The sequence below is a fragment of the Oreochromis aureus genome, linkage group 15, assembly GCF_013358895.1.
Source record: "Oreochromis aureus strain Israel breed Guangdong linkage group 15, ZZ_aureus, whole genome shotgun sequence".
Lineage (NCBI taxonomy): Eukaryota > Metazoa > Chordata > Actinopteri > Cichliformes > Cichlidae > Oreochromis > Oreochromis aureus.
The window spans coordinates 35,513,470-35,535,763 of record NC_052956.1 but is presented as its reverse complement, the minus strand read 5'-3'; the positions used below and the strand labels follow the sequence as shown (position 1 = coordinate 35,535,763).

The window sequence follows — 22,294 nt, the reverse complement described above, 5'->3', positions numbered from 1 at the left end:
AAAACAGGCATGACTCTGTCATGAAAATCACTGCATGGGCTCAGGAACACTTCCAGAAATCATTGGCTGTGCCACCCAGAAATGCAGGTTAAAGCTCTTTCATGGAGAGAAGAAGTCATATACAGTATACTGCCAAAAGTATTTGCTCGTCTGCCTTGAGTGACATAATCCCTAGGTTTTAATATGATGTCAGCCCACCATTGGCAGCTGTAGTAGCTTCAGCTCTTCTGGGAAGGCTTTTCACAAGGTTCAGGACTGTGTTTATGGGAATTTTTGACCATTCTTCGAGAAGCACATTTGTGAGGTCAGACACTGATGTTGGATGAGAAGGCCTGGCTCGCAGTCCTCACTCAGTGTTCTATCGGGTTGAGGTCAGGGCTCTGTGCAGGCCAGTCAAGTTATTCCACACCACATTCAGTCATCCATGTCTATATGGACCTTGCTTTGTAAAGTGGTGCACAGTCATGTTGGAACAGGAAGCGACTATCCCCAAAATGTTCCCACAAAGCATTAAATTGCCAAAAACCCTGTTCAACCCTACTCCATAGTCCTCCCTTCACCAAACTTTACACCTAGCACAATGTAGTCTGAAAACTACCATGCAGCTGGTAACCACCAAACCCAGATGGGTTCATTGTACTCTCTAGAGAGTACGTCTCCACTGTCTCTAGAATCCAGTGGCAGCGTGCTTTACATCACTGCATGCAGTGCTATTAGCTGTATATGGTGCTCAGACTGGTCCTGCAGCTGGTCCTGGCGAAATACCGTCGCCTGCTCCCTCTGCGTGGCCACTAGCACCTCCCCTGGCTGGCCCGGTCACAGTTCTACCATGCCACGCTCCTGGGTTTCGGCATCACTATAGAAGAGGAATGACGAACCTGACCACGTTTCAACACTTTTCAGCATTTTCCTTTTAGTTCCTGTTGTTGTCTTAACAAACACACGGACGTCGCTTTTCAGCAGTGTCCTGCACATAACAACAACAACAATTCAGGACCCAGTTCACTCCTTTCATGCAGGGGAGGCATGATGAGCTGATTGAGCTCAGGCGTATCAGCCTCCCCCGCAGCCGCACCACGAACCACGCCCCACCACAGGCTGTCATCAAAGTAAAAATTACCTTATTTTTTCCTACATTTTCTCGGTTGAATATTTGTATGGTTTCTATGTTGCATTGTGAGATTCACAAAAACAGGTTTGCATTTTGTTTTTGTTGAAACTTTACAAACTGTCCCAACTTTTTCAGAGTTATAGTTCTATAATACCGTTTGTGAAAAAACTTGTAAACTGGTTGACCTTTAGAAGAGGAGAAACCCATTAGACAGGTGAGGGAACGCAGTTTCAAAGGGGATATAGTTAGAGTAGGATGAGAAGGTATTTGATGTTGTCATGCAGGATGAGTAAGGCAGATGCAGAATTAGAATAACTGATTACAAACTTCAGTTATTCCTTTCACAGTTGTTTCAAAAGAGCTGACTCTGCATCTTCAAAGTGCCAACTTTTCTGTTACATTTTGCCACCCCAGTGAAGACTGGGCACAAATCTCAACCCTACTCTAAACACACAAATAAAATATGTGACTTCATAACTAATTCTATGTGGAAACATGCAGGGCAGCATCTTAATACAAAAACAGCCCTCCTTAGAAACATCTAGTCATACTTTCATCCTTTCAAACATGAACGCACACAACAGAACCATCCGTCCCGATGGACACATCTCTCGCATGCTCTTACACAGCACACCCAGTGTCCTGCTCTTACACCATCAGCAGCATCAAAAGAAGAATCTATATCCTCCCTTCTGTCTTTTTTTTTCATTTGAGTGACTATGAGCAGCACTAGCAGCAGCTGCAGCCTCTCTCCCTACTCGTGCTCAGCCAGGGTAAGGCAATAGGTTTAGCAGGCGAGGAGGCGAGGCAGATTTATGGCGGTGGATGTGACCTCTGGGGCCGTAACACGGTGATGGGTGAGTGGCTCTCAACGGTAAGCTACTGGCACTTGACAAAGTGCCCGAAGCAGAATGAATTTACTTCTCTTTTCCTCAATCATCAAGCAGCCACTGCCCTGACCCCCATCCTGAATGCTATAACAAGATCTCCCATCTCACAAGGGCCTGAAAAATTTACTGTCACATCTACTTTTCAATGAGCTCAAGTGAGCACTTCTTTCACCTTCAGCGGAGCAGGTGCCGGTGTAGAGGAGGGCTAACCTGTGTGTTTTATGTGGTGTGTGTCTGTGTGTATGTATGTGTGTGCATGTGTGTGTCAGCGAAGCAAATAAACATACATGAAGAAATTTGTGGATACACATGTAAGCTAATCCACACATTTGCTCCCTCAATTCACCCCTAAGTTATCCAAAGTTACTCTCTTGTGCATCTCAAACAATAATATCTAAAAGTACAAGGTAACAAATTAAGAAAGAAACAAAGACGCACAAGGATATACAAATCTTTAATGGCTGCACACACACAAGAAATCTAGTATCCCTACACACACAAGCACAGAATAAGGTTGCCAGACAGGGACACAAAGGGCACTGCTATACGGGTGTCAGTAGACACCTCTACCATTTATATTAGAAGTCAATCTACCTTATCACATCTCTTATACACACACAAGCACACACCGCAGGCATTATGAAGAGTATGTGTTTGCCAGTTTTCATCAGCTTGATGGCAGTACAGTTGGACTTAATGACCCTGATATCTTTTTTATATGCAGTCGATAAATCTTGGTGCACACACTTAAATTTCACCTTTCTTGCACTATACTGTAGTCACTGAGGTGAAATCACAGAGAATGTGACAGCGCTAAAGGCAGAGCAAAGCAAAGATTATAATAATAGTGCAGGTACGTCAGGAGCTTCATTACATCAGGTATAAATAACATGCATTGCTTTTTTGTTCCAATTTCGTCTGGTTAACAGTCAAATAAGTGTGCTAAAAAAATATAGGACAACTAAAGAGCAGGTGCAATGTAAGGAAGAAATAAACTCTATATGTCTTTGTATTTATACAAACTTTGCACAAACTTAATAGCACTAAATTTCAGTTATTAATGGGAACATTTTCAAGTCTCTGTAAAGGATAAAGATAGGGCAAATGGCTCTTATCAGCTGGTCTTTGCTGTCGACTTAATCTCAAACTGATGTTGACTTGACTACTGGAAAACACTGACACCGCTGGTCTTTGTTGCAAATCATTTTCATTTCCTTCTTTACAGATTTAATTTCCATTCAATGATGAATTCCCAAAAAGAAGAGGTGACGTAAGGGCAGATTAAAGAGCAGAGCAGCAAGGTTCCAGTTCACAGCAGTGTAAGATTTAAATGGTTACAAATTGGTTTAAATGGCAAACTGTCGATGGATAGTTACCACACCAATCCATAAACAGTGTATTAGACCAAAAGAAAAAGGGTTATGCCTGTGGTTAATTTTCTCAAATTCAGTCTTTAAAATGTCATAACTAATTCAGTCCCTTTTCTTTTATGAGTCCACTCTCACCCACTGGTATAATGTTATCATGATGAGCCAATAAAAATCAATGATTAAACATGTGTAATTTTCCAGAGACAATGTATTAAAATTTATTGTCTCTCTCCCTCTCTCTCTCTAGCGAGCCATTACATCAGCCCTGGAGCGGCAGACACTCCGCAGCTTACAACTGAAAATAAAGGACAGCATTAAAAGCTATTCGGTAAGCCACTGTAAAATTGATCAAGCTATAAAAGCTGCTACGTCCTTGCCTCCCTCTGCTGTCCAGCCGCTCCAAACCCAAAGATAGCATTATGATTGTGGAGGAGAGAAGATGGATAAAGAACTACAGAAAAGAAAGACACCAAAACTGAGAAGAAAGCTAGAAAAGGAGATAAAATGTATGTAAAACAACCAACCGTATATATATATACATATATGTATATATGTATATATTGTATATATACAAATATGTAATATGATTGGGAGAGATGAGCTGTGATTTATTTGCTGATTCAATTAAATTAGTTTCAATTAAGCTAGTTACTATGTTTAACACAGCAAGGCATACAGTACACTTCCCTACAGTTTTTATGCATTTCAAGTCTTCTTTTTGTCACTTTTTATTCTTTTTGTGTGAAAGTTAAACCAAACAAAGAAACTGTAATGCTCTAGGTCAGCATGTTTATTTGGCTGCCCTGAAAATTTGATCCTCTACAGTTCAAATTCAGCTGTTTTACAAACTTTGGCTTTTCTTGTACTATTTGCATTATTTATTGTTTCAATTTTTATTTGTCTAATGTATCTCTGCCTCACCTTTTCTCCCTGTCCCTTGTGCTGCTGTAACCAGTGAATTTCCCCTGTGTGGGATTGAATAAAGTCCATGTGTATGCCTCCTGCAGGTCATTAGAAAGAATGCAGGTTTAGGGCACACTAGCACTGGCATGTCATTGACTTAGTCCATGTTTAATATAATTAGTATATAATTAGTACAGCAAGTATGTCAGCATTTCTATCATGTGGCTACACTTCAGCAACTTGAAAAAGATTTTACAGGGATAGATTTAGTCTGTTAAATTTTATTTTTGTGTGTCGCAACAGTGGTCAAGTTCACAAGATCAATGCAAAACTAGAAGTAAAAAAGTAAAAGGATGAAGTGCAACTCTATATAGGCACTTTCATGTCATCTTATTGACTTTCCGATCCAAAAACATTTCATGGCACTGCAAAAGCAAGACATGCTCATACTACCACCTAGTTAAGAAGAACATGCTCTAAAAATTGTGCAATGCTCAACAATAACCCCGGGGACTTGTCGTTTGAGAATCAGTATAAATGGTATGCTACTTGGGCCTTTCTATTGCAGCTCTAAAATTAGAAGAAATGAGACAAAATTCCACTGGCTACGAGTGTTGCTGTTGGCTCAATCAGTGGCAGTGGCTCGGCAAACTGCGTTTTTCTTTTAACTTTCAATTCTCCTAAGCATCCGTGCTTCACAGCCCCTAGGGCTATTGCCTTTCTCAATCTGTCCCTGGAGAGGCAGGAGTTATGGTCCCTGTCGATTGAGGAGAAAGGGATGTTATTCCCCTGTCACCTCCTGGTCTCGCCGCCATCCTCCCTGCCCTGATCTACGGCCTAACCTCCCCACCCCCAACCCCTTACTGCCTTCCTCTCTCCCTTTTCCCCACTTTGCTTTGTCGTAAGCTAGCAGCTATGCCGTTACCATCGGCGGTTTAGATTGGGATGATGGAAAAATGTTCTGAGGGAGGTGGCGGAGGAACTGATATTGGTTCAGAGGCACTGCTGGCAGCTGTGCGATGGAAGTAGTGGTAAATGCTTTAGCACTATGCTAAGATACTTTCAGAAAAGATTGGTTTGTGTGATGTGTAATGTGTGTAAACATATGAAAGAGGTGCAAGTAAAAAAAGAAAGTATGGAAATCCATCCACCGATTTTCTGAACTATGTATGTAATTCAGGGACCCAGCTGACTTTGGGTGAGAGGCAGAATATACCCTGGATATGTCACTAACAGAATGGAAACATACAGCTTCTAATTTAGGCTGATTTTGCATATTGTGGCTCTGCTTTATGAAATGCACACTTACTAGAGCACAGTGTACCCTCTTTGCTGGGAGGGGGTATAGGTAACCTACAAAACAGCCTGACCCAGGGGAGGTGACCTACGCCTGGCCAAATGCAGGACCTTGAATGACACCCTTGATAGTGGAGCAGTGACAGGGTTAAACATAAAAGGCATTTAGCTGACAATTAAATGTGGCAGGTGCTGACTCTATGTCACAGGAATCCCTAAAGATTTGGTTTCATGTTGGACAGCTGACTGCTACTGAATTAAATCAATGTAATATTTTTTTCAGGTGTCTCGGTTTGATTTAATCTCATTTAGCTTTAATTTCACCAATATGCTCTTTGACGCCACAAACTAAAACGTAATGTTACACGTTTTTAAAAATGCTTGATAGATCGTGGGATTGCTGAGCAGCCAAAGATGTGAAAATGCTTTCGGTGGATTCAAAAGCAAAAGAGTTACATGTGACTCATCGTTAACAACTAAAGCATCTGCATGCAGCAATCCTTCAAGACACAAAAACTTGGCTGTGTTGAAATTCGACTGGAGAAGTTTGTATGGGTATTTCAGTGTGTGCGATATGAGTTTAATTTGTGGTTTGGAAAAAGTTTCCAGCAAACTGCTGGCCCAGTGAACATCAGTGCAGCTGACACAAGACCAACAGAGGACTTCAAGAACTCAAATCCATTTCCATACTGACCAGTGTTCCTCTTTTTGAACTATTATGCACCTTAGGCAAATCTTAGGTTTGTGAGGGTCTCTCTGGGTGAAGGAATAAATAAATAAGCAGATAAATAGATGAATAACCCAGAGGAATGGGAGCCCGTGCAGCTTGGCCATCCATCATATATCCTATTACCCCACACTCAGCGGCTCCTGCAGTATGTATAATGTAGTCAACCTCCATAAGCAGATACAAATTCAACTCTTTTCCTCCTCAATTTGTTATATCTGACAACGCCACAGCTTGTGCCGTGTTGTTTCTTTGAATTATGAATAGATTCTCTCCACCAGACTTTCGCCTGCGCATGATAGCGTGGAGCTGTTATGCAGAACAGCTGTGGAAAACAAATTCGTAAAGCTTGGAACGCTCGGTAGCGGTTGGGCGAATATGCATAAACAGTTGCGCTTAAAGCCACTTAAGAACAACCAAATGGGTTCAATATTTCATCTCGGGATTTCTCTTATTGGGTGTGATAAATAACAAAATGTCAGGATGTAATACAAGTTCAGGAAATGCAGTTGTTTAAGTGTTTCAAATGGCCTAAGAATTTCGGGGAGATTTTTTACGTAGAAAAGCGACACCACAGAAGTGGAGCAGGTCACACAGAGGCGGAGCAGAAGAAAGATGAATGCCAGTTAACAAATCAGACGCAAGAGCCCGAGTGAGAGAAACCGAGTTGGAGGGAGGAAGAGGAATGTAAATACATGGCAAACTGACCGCTGGCTGTTTGTTTGGGTATTTACACTGCGAGGCTACAATCAACTCCTCAAAGCTTGAGCCCACATGACAGGACCCATTTCAGGGCCACACATGCTCTAAACATCCAAACCAACAAGCCAAGTCTCAGTTTGCACAAACACACGTGCGTGCACAAGCACACACCAAGCCCCAAAGACTTATCCAGTTATTCGTCTATCACTTCAAAATCTCTTCAAAACTGATACAAGGGAAATGCAATTTAATTCATGCACAGAGAGAGAGCAAGGGAAGGTAACTTGTGAGGAAGTGATTTTTGGGGGGGGACTTGGCTGAACTTTTGAGCCCTGTTTGGTTAAAGCAGATGTAGAATTAGCACACATCACTTTGTATCAGCGAGACGTTGAACACAAGCTGCCGTTCAGAGGCCAAATACCTCTCTGTCACAGAGACACATGCACACCTCTCCTCCAGGATCTGTGATTTGGTTGTTGCAATTATCAATTTGATATCAATGGATTCTTCTTCTTCTTCCTGAAGTAGGTTTGGTGTCCCCAAAGAAAAACTAAGTCAAAACAGAGCTAACACCAGACACACTTGAGCTATTTAAGTTTGTCTTATGAGTGGAAAAATAAACAGTAATTACAAACGGCCTGTATGCAAGGTGCAAGGATATCACAACTTGACATTATGAAAAGCTGTAATCGCATTTCAATTCATTTTACACAATCTGCAATCAAGGAAATTTTAATCGTAATGCATTTTGACAGATCTACATATGCACATCTAACTAAACTAAAACAAAAAGCGTGCAGAAATAAAAGGGTCAAACAGGTGTTCGTCACATAATAGCAGCTTAGATATTGTTTAATTGAACTGTGTCAGATTTAACATTTGTAAATGTTAAATCAGCTTCCATATATTTTCACTGCTGTTCATAATGTAATGATACAGCTACTAATGTTGCTTAACAACACATGAATTAGGGTTTTATTTGTGAAATTATCATGACATTTGACACAGCCCTGTAGCCCACACAGTCACTGGCCTATAGACGTTGTCATACAAATCCAGAAAGCGATACTACAGCAATCACCCACGTGAATTTGAAACATGCTGTCATTCCACAAGGGAATATTTCAATTTTTTGTGTATTTCTGGAGCAGGGGATCCTGTTGCATGTCAATGAACTGGGCTAAACATGCATGACAAGTGATGGTGTCCGGGTGGAGGGATGTAAGGGGGAGACAACCCTCTGGTAGTGTCTGTGTGATCTGTGTGTAATCTGCAGAGAGATGCATGCAATATACCGCCACACCACTTTCTATCGACAAGGCCCCTAATTGCAAGATATACTGAGAAACACATGTTCTGAAAAGAGGAAGAGAAAAGGGTGTCAGATGTCAGCAATGTGCAGGCATATGGTTCCTACAAGTAAGGTTACTCAAACTGGAAACGACACCAGAAATATGGTTTACTATTATTGTAACTGTCCCTGAGACAGCTAAAATAAAGTTGTTTATTTCATATGTTTCTGTGATAGATTCATGCTCAATTTAGTTCATTTATTTATAAGATAAGATGATAAAAGTGTAACATTGATTTAAAAAACATGTCTAAAATATGTGATTACAAAATATGGGTTTGTTAAATATGTAAAGTGCTGTAAAGTTTGTATGAGGTAGACTTTGTAATGGTCACATGACCAGAGTTTGGCTGAGAGCACAACCATGGCATTGTGGAGCTAGCATGGATACAGAGCTACAGATGCATATACAGCCTCAACGTTAATGTTAGTCTGCATGTGGTCCAAGAGGCGCACACGGTATGGTTTCATGTATATTGTTTCATATGTGTTCTACATTGGTAATAAGAGGACATTTTAGTGATATCCATTATTTTGCATTTTTTCTGTTCTGCTTGCTCAAGACTGTTTATGGACACTGACATGAGAGACACTCTGATAAGCTCAAAACATTTATGTTGTAAACTTTGTGTTTCTTCAGTTTTCACGGTGTCTGAAGACAATAAGAGTGAGAGAGAGAGAGAAAGAAATTTCCGAAGACATCAGTATGATGCGTGGCCATTCTTTGTTGGACCCCTGTAGTTACAATTATAAATTTATAAGACTGCACAACACTTCACAACACCTTTTCTTCATTAGAGTCACCTGGAAAGCGAAAGAATTTGGGCAGGTGACCCATCAGTTTCTCTTTGTTTATAACTGGGCCTGTAGGTTTTAAATTAAAATTACATCAGACCTTTAGTAAAATCTATAAAGTGCACAACTAGAACTGCAATAAAAATACATTGAGAAATAATTAGATATAAACTGGACACAAAAAAGAATGAAAAAGCCATAGAAAGCTCCATAATACAGTCCACTGAAGCAAAGGAGACCCAACAGAAAAGCTAAATAACCTCTGAGTTTCGTAACACGAACCACCAAATGAAAGATGAGCAATTGTCCGTCATTGCTGAATAAGAAGCTATAACAAAGTAAAGAGATGACGTGACCTAGTGACCTAGCATTACTTCACTTTAAAAGGCCTCGCAACCTTCCACACAGCTATTACGTGGGGCCTTCTGATCAAAAACAAAACACTTACACCAACATCTGCACATCCCTTTCAGTTCCAGTGTCCCCAAACTTCACTACCTACTCCCCTTTTGTTCCGATTTCTCACTGAATATCACTACTTAACATAGCTCACTGTCTGCTTTGAATATCTGTCCCAATCATGCAGAAATTTACACCCACTCAGAAACAATTACTGCTTGAACGTATATATGTAAGATACCAGTATCACTCAGCAGATCCAATGGTTATTGTTAGAAAAAAGAAAATTATCTGTTTGTTATTTGTACCTTAATGGAATACATAATCATTATAAAGTTGTGACTTTATAAAAAAGCCAGATTTTGTTTATTTTTATGAATTTATTACTGATTCAATCAAGCATAAGAAATGCCTCCTTGTCACTGTGAGAAATGGATCAACTAGTATATTAGTGTTTTCACAACATCACACACTCTGTGTTAGAACAGTAATAATAGAAGTTATAGCTACAAAATAATAGCAATGTAGTGGTGTATGAGCTCTGGGCCAACAACCCCACTAAATCACATGCAGGTGATTGCATTTGCAGTGGACTTCATAGCACAGAAGCAAATTGGAAGGGCACCAAATGGGCTAAGTAATAATATCTGACACTCAATTATTTCTACAGTTGTGTTACATCAAAAACATTATTTTTTTGCCGCTCAGTTTAATTTGTCTTGGTGCATGGCAGGTTCAGTCATGTAACTGTGGCATATAGACTGATTTAACTACTGTGCCCCGTATGAATAAGAGAGGCGGTAATACTGCTGAGGATCATGCAGATCAGCTGCAAAGGAAATGCTATAAATCACAGTTTGAGAGGTGCACAGAACAGCAACAAGGAGCAATAACTCACAGCATATGTACTTTTCAAATGTGAATATCATTATTGTACAAGTCATAAACTGTTACCCACATAATATTTATCTACTAAAGACCTAGACTGTAATGTGATGCTCGATTGTTCTATGTCCTCTAACAACACATGGTTAGCGACAAAAGGACTAATTCTCTAATGGACATTTTCTAATAGAGACCGTATCTAATCATGAGGATAACAATTAATAATCAGTAAATAAAGGAGAAAGATTCTTTCCTATTTCTAGGTCAGCAATCAAATTTGACCCAATTTTGTGTTTTTTGCCAATAAAACCTGTGAATAAATCCACTTTTCTTTAATTCCCTTCCTTCCACGGGCGATCGTGGCTCAAGAGTTGGCAGTTTGTCTTGTAATCAGAAGGTTGCCAGTTCGAGCCCTGGCGCGGACAATCTCAGTCGTTGTGTCCTTGGGCAAAACACTTCACCCATTGCCTACTGCTGGTGGTCAGAGGGCCCGGTGGCGCCAGTGTCCGGCAGCCTCACCTCTGTCAGTGTGCCCCAGGGCAGCTGTGGCTACAATGTAGCTTGCCATCACCAGTGTGTGAATGGGTGAATGTAGTGTAAAGTGCTTTGGGGTCCTTAGGGACTAAGTAAAGCGCTATACAAATACAGGCCATTTACTATTTTCCACTAAAGCAAACATTTAGATGTCACTGGATTAAAGAAAATCATAAGGAGCATCTTCAAGTAAATCAACAAGCACTGTTTACTCATTCTAAATATATCTGTGTGGACACGTACTACATGGGAAGTAACAGTCCAAAGCCCTTCTGTTATTGGGCTCTTGTCCCAATGAAAGTTTGCTCATGTTCAGTCCAACAGGATAATCTAGACTACATATCAATAAATAATTTTGTAATTGTATCATCAGTTCTACAGTTTTATGTCTTGGACATTCAACTGAACCGAAGAGCTTCAACTGATCACCACCTGGTGGTGAGTTGGATCAGGTGGCAGGGAAGGATGCTGTACAGGCCAGGTGTGTAGTGCAGGTGCACTGGGGCATCTTGCAGAGGACCTAATCTGGAAGGTACCTGGAGGATCTTAAGAATCTTAGGGCTCCTGCAAAGGAGGTATAGTCTAAAAGTCTAGAGATGCGGGGGGTGGCTCACCCATTACTGTGGCTGAGGTCAATGAGATAGTTGGGGTGGATGAGATTTGACCTGAGTCCCTTAAGGCTCTGGATTTTGTGGGGCTGCCACAAACTTACAAGAGAGACTTGTTTCAGACAGCATAATAAAAAATGATAGTCGATTTTTGAATATAACTATAATCTGTCTGAACTGTCTGAAATGTTTTACTTTATATCTAATAAATATAGAATATGTGAAAGTTTAGCTTTTAGAATTAAATTATTACAAATTTAAACTTTTGTATTTGGGCATAAGTAGAAATCTATGACCTGTGGAGTTTTAGTGATTTTGTTGTCCTAAGCCTCCAAATAGAGGAAAGCACTTTTAAAAGAAGGCTGTCTTTTGGGAGATTGTAGAAGTTCTTCTGAAGATTGTAAAGTTATCAGTTTTGGTTCTAACTTGTAGAGTCCATGTCCATGTCAAATACATAATTACATTATATTCACAAATATATTCCCATATAAGTAGATTCACAGGTCTTAAACTGGTCTTAAACTGTTGGACTTTTTAGTAAACAGTAAAAGAAAATCAGCAAAAAGAATAAAAATGACAGAGTGAAACCTGAGATTGACCTCTAGCGCTTTCTTACCGTTCTTTGAAACTGGTATCACCGATCTTTTCAACAATAAAATGAGTCTCAACCCTGCTGAGTGCAGCATGGGTCAGGCAGCTAGATTGAATCCAGGGTGTCTGGTTAGTGTTAAAGTTTAACAGAATACTTTAGATGTCTGATTTCACTCAATAGGGCCAGCCGCTACTCTCAGATTGAGAATGCTTTGCGGTAATGCCTTGCAGATATGCTAGAGGGGGAATATACTTACACTGCTGCATTCAAAACTACAGATCATCTTGCATGGGATCGCACAAGTTGCAACACCAAACCTTCAGACCTATAATCCAGGTCCAAGTATAGTGATGTCCAAGTTTCAATATATGCACTGAGGTCATCGTATTCTTCTTCAAAATAATGTGATATGAATCAAAGACATGAGGTACACTTCCAGGGATGGTGTCGCACTAGTATGGAGGTGGCATTATTTTTCTTTTTGTAGATAATCCGATGATACGTGAGACTCTTAAAACTTAAAGTGTCCTGTGTTTCCTTGCAAATGTAAAATCTGAAATATTTCATCAATTACTCATTAATTTATTCATGTGGCTTTCAGACCCAAAGCAATATGTAATCAATTCAACTGGACACTGATCAGGGCTGTTGGAAATAATGGGCTAAGAGTGCAGCGTTGTTCCTAATGCCCCATAAAAAAATTGGAAAAAGATCATGGAAAAGCATTTCAATTTGAACTCCATGCATAGATTCCATACCATGATGAAGACGAAACTGATTGGATGGCTGTTACACCCCACGAATTTAGTGTTTTATCAGTTTAGTTTTTAATTCATAATCTGTGCACAGAAAATAAACTTTTAGAGTCTCGGATTCAATAACACCCCATCTTCACATCTTTTGGCTGCTTATTTGGCCACTCTTCCCCCTCTAAACACGTCACTCTCACTGCTTCCTTAAAAAAAAATCTTTCAAAAAGCTTCTTCTATTCTTGTACTGAAGTGTTCAGTGAAAATTAAAATCCTTCACTTGAAAACTTCTACTGCTGAGCAGAAAATTTCGACAACCAAGGCTACAGGTGCTGCCGTCTTAAAAAGATGAAGTACAAAGACACACGGCCAAGAAAATATTTCAGTTATTCTAAAGAAATGAAACTTTCATTCAAATAACAAAAATAATAATACTTTTTAAAGAAATCACAGAATAGGTGACCTTCCTTGTTCTTTTTAAGTGATGGTGGGTTGGTTGTGCTTTTTAAGAAGTAAGGCCAGCAGAATAATCAAATTAGCAAGCAATATTGTGACCTGCTATTATGTTTAGCTCCAAAGACTGCATGCTATTGCACGTCTTTGGAGCAAAACTAGAAAAGATTGTGTGGAAAACTGAATCAGAGAAGGCTTTGCTTTTTTCAACTGCCAAACAAAAGGGCAACTGTGTTATATTTTAAAGTGATACAAGAAAAGACAAAGATTACTATTTAAAGCAATACAATACAGTAACTGCTTTACATTTCTCTAGGTGGAATCATTATGCTGGAAATGTGGCCCTTTTACTGCTTAAATTGAGACAAAAGTCTTTTTTAATGAATTTTTTGGTTAATCAGAAGAAACAACAGAACGTTTCCTTCATGACTGCCAACTCTATACATGCACCATGATTGGTCTTCACTGTTTATCACTAGACAGAAGTCAATCACTGCTGCACGATAATTTTTGGACATTACAATTTCTCTCATTTTTTACTGTTTCCAGGATTGTGAATGTGGTCTAATAATTTCCACGTTACTGAATGACTGAGACCCAAAATTATATTTTGATTAACGATGATTGCAGTGTGATACTGAAAGATAATGATAGACAACACTGCCTCAATGCAAAGTTGGTGTACTAACTCCACTTACAGTTGCATGACACTGGAGTCAGAGCTCACCTCTGCTGTTCTCTTCCTGCATTGCTGCGCCTAGCGTGGTGCTGCAAGCATAGCCTTCCTCTTCCTGGCTTGGAGTTGTTCCAAGTGGGAAACTGACAGGACGAGAGTTGGTAACAGAACTGGATGGTCGGGAACTGGCACAGTTCTATAAGATATAAGAAAGCAGTATCATCAGCAGCTTATTAATTGCCCATTAGTGATACAAATTAGTCATATATACTTTTTTAAATTGCAATTATCAGCATTCTTATGTTGCTGCCTTCTGTATCTATTCCACTTTGCACTCTTATGTATTTAAAAGTTTTAAAATGTTAAAGAAAAGTACTTTAACAGTACTTTCAAGTAAAAACTGGAAAATAAATACATAAACATATATTTAGAAAATGTTTACTAAACTCAGATGGACCAGTGGTAGATATTCCCATATTAAATTATGCCTTTTTCCCCTTGATTATCCCTAATCACGATTTCAAAAAATCCTATAGGCTATTGATACCTACTGTGTTATTCTTCCCACACTGTGAGCACTAAGCTAGAGCAGCTGATGTAGAAAATTAAGTGAAAGAGCTCTTTGTTTTACACCATGCACATGCATCTTCCATCCAGACCAAAATAAACTGCAATCACACAAAACCCACTTATTTGCATGGCTCTCAAACAGAGTTGTGGGGTCAAGGAGGCCAACGACAAGGTTCCAGGGTTTCCTAAGTCTTGTGCTGTACTATATCAGGCTGGAATGTCTTTTATACCCTGCTCTTCTGTCTTACTGCAAATAGAAAAAGGCAAATGCATGCACTGCGACATGTCATTGTCAGTCACTTTAACCAGCAGTGCCAGCAACAAAAATAAATGGCATTTTATTAAAAGTATTTTGAGCAACACATATTTTTGTGCTACCAGATAAAGACAAGAAAGGAAACACCAAATTCTAGTCCCATTCATTTTTTTCTTTTAAATTGTAACTTCTACATGCAGCTTCCTATATCTTGTCAAAACTTGAATTAAGATCAAAAAACTAATCCACTTCCAATTTATATCTATATTTCAGTGATGTCAGGGGCACGGAGCACTAAGGGGGGGTTGTTTTTTATTTGGGTCCTACAACTGACAGCTTTATTTCACAAAGCAATCTGGCTGTGAGTGTACAAGAAGAAGGTCAGGGTGGGTCAAGAGGTACGAGGTATCAAACAGACAGGCGACACTGTTCAAAGTGGCAGTGTGTATGTGTGTGTGTATAAAACTGTGCTCCCTGGGGTCAAACAAGGAAAAAAAACCCTGTTTGAGATCCACACCCATGTAGAGGAAAAGGGCTAAAGAGGTCAACAGTGGTGTGGAATTAAAGAGGGGATAGTGTGTGATTAGGTTTGGTGGAATTTATACAAGAAGCTGTCAAAGTAGGTGGTTCTCCCTGTGCTTGTGTGGATTTTTCTCCATGTGCTCCAGCTTTCTTCCACAGTTCACAGCCATGTATGGCAGATTAATTGGTCGTTTTAAATCTAGCCACCTGCAAATTCTTCAACTATAGCAGACTATAGCAAGACCAATGACTTTTAAGTTAAATATTGCAACACCAGCGAAAAATTATGTTTTTACCAGACCGTCATACACTAGTGTCTAAAGGTTTGAGCCACCCCTCATTTCCACTGAACACTGACCTATGAATCAAAAAAGTATTCAAAAAAAGCATCTGAAATGATGAACCAGTCTACACATAACAGAAACAGAAATACTTACTGGCAGCAGGAACAAAAATGTTCCAATTTCTCTAAATGAAATGAAAAATACCAAAAAAATACTATGGAAAATTCCAAAGATAATGCAGTCTTGCAGGCATAAAATAGTATTTTTGCACTAACCACGTGATTTCACTAAGAGAGCTATTAGCCAAACACTTAGCATATCTTAGCACAGTATGCAGTGTGTCCTTGAGGAAACTAGACTGGTGGGGGTCACAAGTGGCAGGCCTAAAACACTATCTACAGCTGATAAAAGCATCTGAACGTTATCTCCTTAACCCCTTAATGCCTAATATATCATATTTGATACAGGTTTTGTGGGTTTTTGAGACTTCTACATGATCTGTGTGGGGTTTTTCTCCCCTGGAGATAAACAGGGAGGTATAACAGCGAGTGTCAAAGCCATTTATAAAACACGGTGGAGGCTCTGTCATGGTTTGAGGCTGAATTTCAACTGGTGGTGGCAGAGACTGTACCACCATTCATGGAATTATAAACACAGAAAAGTACAGTCACATAATCTGGAAAGGTGTGATTGGCAACAGCTTCATTGTTTAGCATAAGAAACATACTGCCAGTGCTGTAAAAGCATAAGAAATGACAAGAAAGCTTGGTTACGAGAGTTCAGGCTGCGTTAAAGAGTAAAGATAGTGAAACCAAATATCTACTTTCAAACTCTGTTTTTGCCTTATATACTTTTTTCCATTTATTTTTGCATATTTCAATAAATCTATGTACATATTTCCCCTTTTCTTAGCAAAATATAAAGAAATGATGGGTGTATCAAGACTTTTGCAGAATACTGTGCATTTATACCCTTTGCACTGTTTAGAGACACTACATGACTGTACTGACATATAATCAGCCTAGAGATGAAGGCATGTTCCAAAAGTCAGTACTGCGGTGGCTTTGACATAACTCGGCTTAGTACTGGATACGTTTAATGTTTACGATAAAGGAATAAGAGGACAATGAAAGCTTAAAATGGTCCTTTGTATTTAAATAACCACTTTCAATTCCTAAAATGAATTTACTGTGAATCATCCTTTTCTGGGTAAATCTTCACTCATGAGTAATGCAACATATAAATCCCTCTATCTCTGAAGAGCCATTTGTCTTCAAATGACCCCATATGCAGTAACACGCTGAAGCCTCTTTATCCCTCACCCGGCAAGGCACAATACCCAATCCTATGTTTTACAACAAGGGGATATAGGGGGGCATGTGCGGTCATCTAGAGCCAAATGTCTCCTATCTAACCAAAAGACAGGTAGATACAGTATTTCAAGCAGGATTTATGGCACAAGATAGCATTAGCTAAAAACTGTCAGGCAACGGTGATGGCTAAAAAACGCATTCTGATAGCGGGACCCAGCAGGATTGGAAAATTGCCGCCACAGAGGGGAGAGGAAGCAGTAAAAATGATGGTAGATGGGGGGGGCTCACTGATAACATGAGCAACCAATATATCAGATTGCACCAGGAGGCAAGTCCCCCCCAACCCTCCCAAACACACAACCCCAATGCATAGACATGCATACAGGGACACATGCACAAAACATTAATTAACCAACTTATTTATTGCGTTCCTTTTTTATTATAAGGTGGGTCACATATGTGGGTTAGAGTGCAGAGGGAGGTGCTGTGTGGTGTGCTCGAGTGGGAGCAGAGGCTTTTCATGCACATGCACCTGTGTATGCAATTGCAAGATGAGGTTGGGGATAAGTTTAATGAGAGTTTGTCAAGGCGTTAAGGTTTGCAATCGTATGCGTGTCTGACATGTGCATGTTTGTGTGTGCTACAGACTTGTGACTACTTTTAATGTCCTTTGGTTAGGCTATAATCTCTCAAGACATACACACACAACAGACACACGTGCAGCATCCCACAATTTCAGCCAAACGGCGTCCACCAAGGTATAAATACTGGCCTGACAGTTTAATGTCAGGGGACGGCTTGTCCTGGATTAGAAACTTGTAACCCACCGTGGAGCTTGACATTGCTACGATGAAGGTGCTGCAATGGGGAGAGTGAGGAGGGCAGGGAAGGGGGGGTTATTATGGGTGTATGTTTGATGTATAAGGGCATCTAACACGGACTGTCGACTAGCTGAGCCGATGTACAGAGACTCTTTGTGGCATTGCTGTAGCAGGGATTTTTTTCTTTCTTTTTTTCATGAGAAGCGAACGCTTTAAGGAAAATTGAGTCTGTCACACCAGTGTTTATCACACACACACACACACACACGCACACACACACACACACACACAACAGAATAAAGATGTGCACACACACACTTGTTCACAGGAAAATGGAAGATTACATACTGAAAAATTAAGCGCTTTTCTCCTCTCCTTGATCCTGTTGACCGTGCTTCGAACCTGAAAGAAAGACACAGAGAATGGGAGCAAAAGAGATAACTGCAGCGCTCCCTGAATTAAAACAAAATATCTTCCACAGCAAACACCTGCGAGTATGCAAAGTGTAAAAATAGAGAAGGGAGAATAAAATGTGGAATGGAAGGAACATATTTTGAGGGTTAGTTTGCAGACACTGACACGCAGTGGTTGGGATAGTGTATGTGTGTGCGAGAGGGTGTTCCAGCATGTCCCAGCGGCTAATGGGACTTGAAAGTGACACATAGAGCTGGCAAACTAAGGAGACGACTTCAAGCTATCATCTGTCAACACAGAGCGCCGGGACCAACAAATGGGAGCTATTGGAGGAGAAGGGACTGCCCTAGCAGAACAGATTACATTTTTACACTCAGATGAAACAGTGTACTGCACACCTTCATTTAACACATAAAATACCAGACAGAAGTTGAGATATATATATATATATATATACATATATATATATATATATATATATACATATATATATAGATATATATATAGATATATATATATATATACATAGGCGATGATTTCACAATAATTCAAAAACTGACTGATTAAAATACAGTATTAAATCCTGATAAAAAATTCTTGCACAAAAGCTGCTTTGGTTCAATTGCATTTTGCTAATTTCTCAGTACAGTAAAATAAATATTACAGGATACAAATATAATTTGTAAAATTAAAAATGAATTCTTACTTTTTTTATTCTTATACTTTGACTTTACTAAGCCAACTTTATTCTTTCATTTCTATTGAGACGCTGTTATTACTTTGTTATTAAAATTTCTTTACACTGCTTACTAATAAAATACTAATACATAAGTAAATAAAAATAGGTTAAAAAAAATTGCCAGTAGTTCAGTTATTCCTGTCTTCTTCAAAATCCTCTGGTACTTGTGAGAGTGAGCGTGTGTATGTTTGCGTATGCGTGCGCGCTCTTGTGTTTGTGCCCTCTGTCAGCACTAACTGTAAATTTGTATCGGCTGGGCACTTATCACTACAGCCCGTCCCAGCCCGGCCCACAACGTTAGTGAATATGCATTATGGCTTATGGCTTCATTAAGTCACGCCGTGTTATAAATTATGACACCACAGTGAACGCATACACACGGTCTCAGAGACAGCATGTGTATGCAGAAGATGTTTTGCATACGTACACTGCTGAAGGGCGACATAATGAAGAGAGCCTAAGCCTCGTGACAAGGCAGAATCAACAATGCCAGCATCGCGTTTCAAAAACCCTTCTATTATTTCTGACAAGATACTAAGGAGGTCGTCAACACAGTGCAGATGTTGGATAGACGCTATATTAACATTATTTTAATGGGGAAAATGAGACGCGGGGGTTTCACTGATCTCAAAAGCAGCCAGTGAGCTGAGGCAATTACATGACACAACTTAATTAATCATTTGACAATGAGGGGAAGGGCATTGTTTTAGATGATCGTTATGCGTTTAAGGGGTTTTGCGCGCACTCAAGGTTTCGCAATGATGCAAAGGATGCAAAGCATGGTTTCCCATGTAAATGGGTGCTAAGCGATTACCATATTAAAGCAGTCTGCCCGACAACACCTGCCGACATCCTTGGAGCTGATGGAAATAAAAGGTCATCAAAGCGTGGGATTACAAGGTGACCACCAAGGAAAAGCTAATTGCAATGAATAATGGAAAGCTACTGTCAGGTAATTAGCAATTAAAACGATGCATTTTGAGGGTAATAGCAGCAGATGTAGTCTCTCTTCCATACCATACACAATTGTAATTATTCAGCCTAGAAACCGGCTTCATAAATGGAGCATGTCCTGACTTTCAGGCACTAGTTAATTCACCACCTTAAGAATATCAAAGCGAAATCTCCTGACACAGAGGCGGTTAGACTCATCTGTTTTAAATGTTAACAACTAACAGCAACTTTGCAAAGTTTTTACACACAGCGTGCTCACTGTGTGTTTTGTGTACCTGCCGTGTGCTATACCAGCTGTCGCTGAAAGTCCCTGCCAACACAGCTTTTGAATGAATCAAAATGCCAGGACACCGTATATCCTGCTCACAGGACCCTTACAAAAAATAAATAAAATAATAAAATTTTTGCCAAGCAAATATTTTCTTTTAAGGGGTCATGAAGGCTGAAACCTAAAGCCAACGCTGCCAAGTGTCACAATCTGGAGGAAAAAGTAGAAAACAAAAGAAAAGCTCCCTACTCTTCGAGAGGTGATGGCGGGATCAGTGGGAGCAGATGAAATAATTACAAGAGTACTCGGTTTTCTGTTTTGTTTTGTTTCCCCAAAATTTTACCACAACAGTGAGGTCCTCTTGAAAATCAAACCTGAAGAGGAGCTGCTCACAAACCACGAGGGCCTCAGGGTCAAGGACAACATGAGTGTAAGAAAACAAATTCCCGAGCACTGAAAAGCCACTTAAGCAAGAATGCTATATTGATGTATTTTACAGCGCGAAAGGTCATCCCTGCCTGGCTCTGCATTGTCAGTACGTCGCTATGACTCAGGGACGCCGCTCTCGACGCTCTCGATGAGAAGAAAAGAGGGAGAAAACAAAATGGAAAAGGACAGAAAACTTGAGATGTTTTCTTTGATGGTCAGCAGCCAGGTGATAATGACAGAAAGCTGAAATAAATGAGACTGAAGAAAGAGAAATAGAAAAGAGCAGTGGAGGAGGGTGGACTAATGACCAATGACCTTGTGTATTCAGTCAAAGAAAAGCCTAACAAAAAGACAGCGTATATGTGTATTCACCATAAATGAATAGCGAGCCGCAGAAACGATGTCTTAGATTTTGCTTCCTATGCTGCATTTACATTCAGATTTACAGTCTTTTCTAGTTGCTTGTTGCTTTCTTTATTTTTGCACATTTTTTAGACTTTTGAATTTTTTTATTTTGTCACACAACTTTGGAAGGTGGGCCTAAGTTTAAATGCAGAATCACAAAGAGCCACAGTTGACCAAGAGTGATTTTTGTGACATGCGACTCATCCATTAAATCACAACTCTCTGTCTAGACGCTCCACCATTCTCCACCCCCGCACAGCTATGGTTTGGTAAATGGTAATAAGGCAGTAAGATTGCATTTTATCACCCCTTCATTCTATATTGTTTGTTGCATATTGTCCCCCCACCACCACCACTACCTTTTTTTTTTCGGTTCGATTACGGGTACTGCTTGGAGCCCTGCAAAGCCCTGGCCAGCAGCTTTGTCAGGATGCTAAATGGAGGGCTGTGAGTTTAAAAACTTAAAGAGGCAGTGAAATATTAGCCAATGTGGGTGAGGAATGAGTGGCTGAGAACTGCAGCGTGTCAGTGTTAAATGGTTGGACTCAGATGCATATAAGTTAGTCCAAGCATGAAGGGCAGTGGGACGCTCGCATGGAAACGATGTCCCCTCCCCTCCTTCCCATCCCTCTACCCATCCACACACACACACACACTCTGGCGCACCCCACCCACGCTGATTTTAAGCAAGGAGCCCATCAGAAACTTGTCATTTCTCTCATTCACTCCAACAGCCTTGAGACACAATGCAGACTTACCTCTGTGTTGTACACCCCATATATCAGAAAGATGAACAGGCCCTGTAAACACAGACAAAGAAAGAGAGAAAGGGAGAAAGAAAGAAGAGGAGGACAAAGTTGTTACACCTGTTTTCTGTCTTATAATTTTGTAAGAATAAAAGAAGAAGGAAAAAAAAAAGATCAAAACTAATGAGCGGAGCGACACATGCAGGTAAGGTTGATTTGAAGTCTATTCTAGTCGCACAGCGCTGAATTAGACTTTAGTCGGAAGTAATGAGGAAAGAAGTAGGACAACTTATCCAAAGTGGGCCACCTCTGTATAAAGCTCGGCTTGCATTTGTTTCGTCTGCAAGACTTCTTCCCCGTTGCAGGCTGTGCTAAGCCATCAAAGGCTTCAACCCAAGGTTCCACACAGTTTTATTGAAATAGAAAATCTCAAGTGCCTATATTCATACTGTGTTCTCTGACATAAAAAACACAATTATATGATTGAGTACTAACAAACACACACAGAGCACACGCATTATGTAAAGAAACA

At 40.0% G+C, this 22,294-nt stretch overlaps 1 protein-coding gene across 2 annotated transcripts in view; it reads right to left on the bottom strand.

The window, feature by feature from the left end:
- The window catches only part of LOC116335562 (adhesion G-protein coupled receptor D2), an 88,735-nt gene that overhangs the window by 27,587 nt on the left and 38,854 nt on the right, over positions 1-22,294 (bottom strand). For both annotated transcript variants that reach the window (XM_039599127.1, XM_039599129.1), the window contains exons 21-23: positions 21,775-21,816; positions 18,156-18,209; positions 14,093-14,237 (exon numbers count right to left, since the gene is read on the bottom strand). In XM_039599127.1, the coding sequence (XP_039455061.1) occupies positions 14,093-14,237; positions 18,156-18,209; positions 21,775-21,816 (241 nt within the window). The remainder of the gene's footprint in view (positions 1-14,092; positions 14,238-18,155; positions 18,210-21,774; positions 21,817-22,294) is intronic.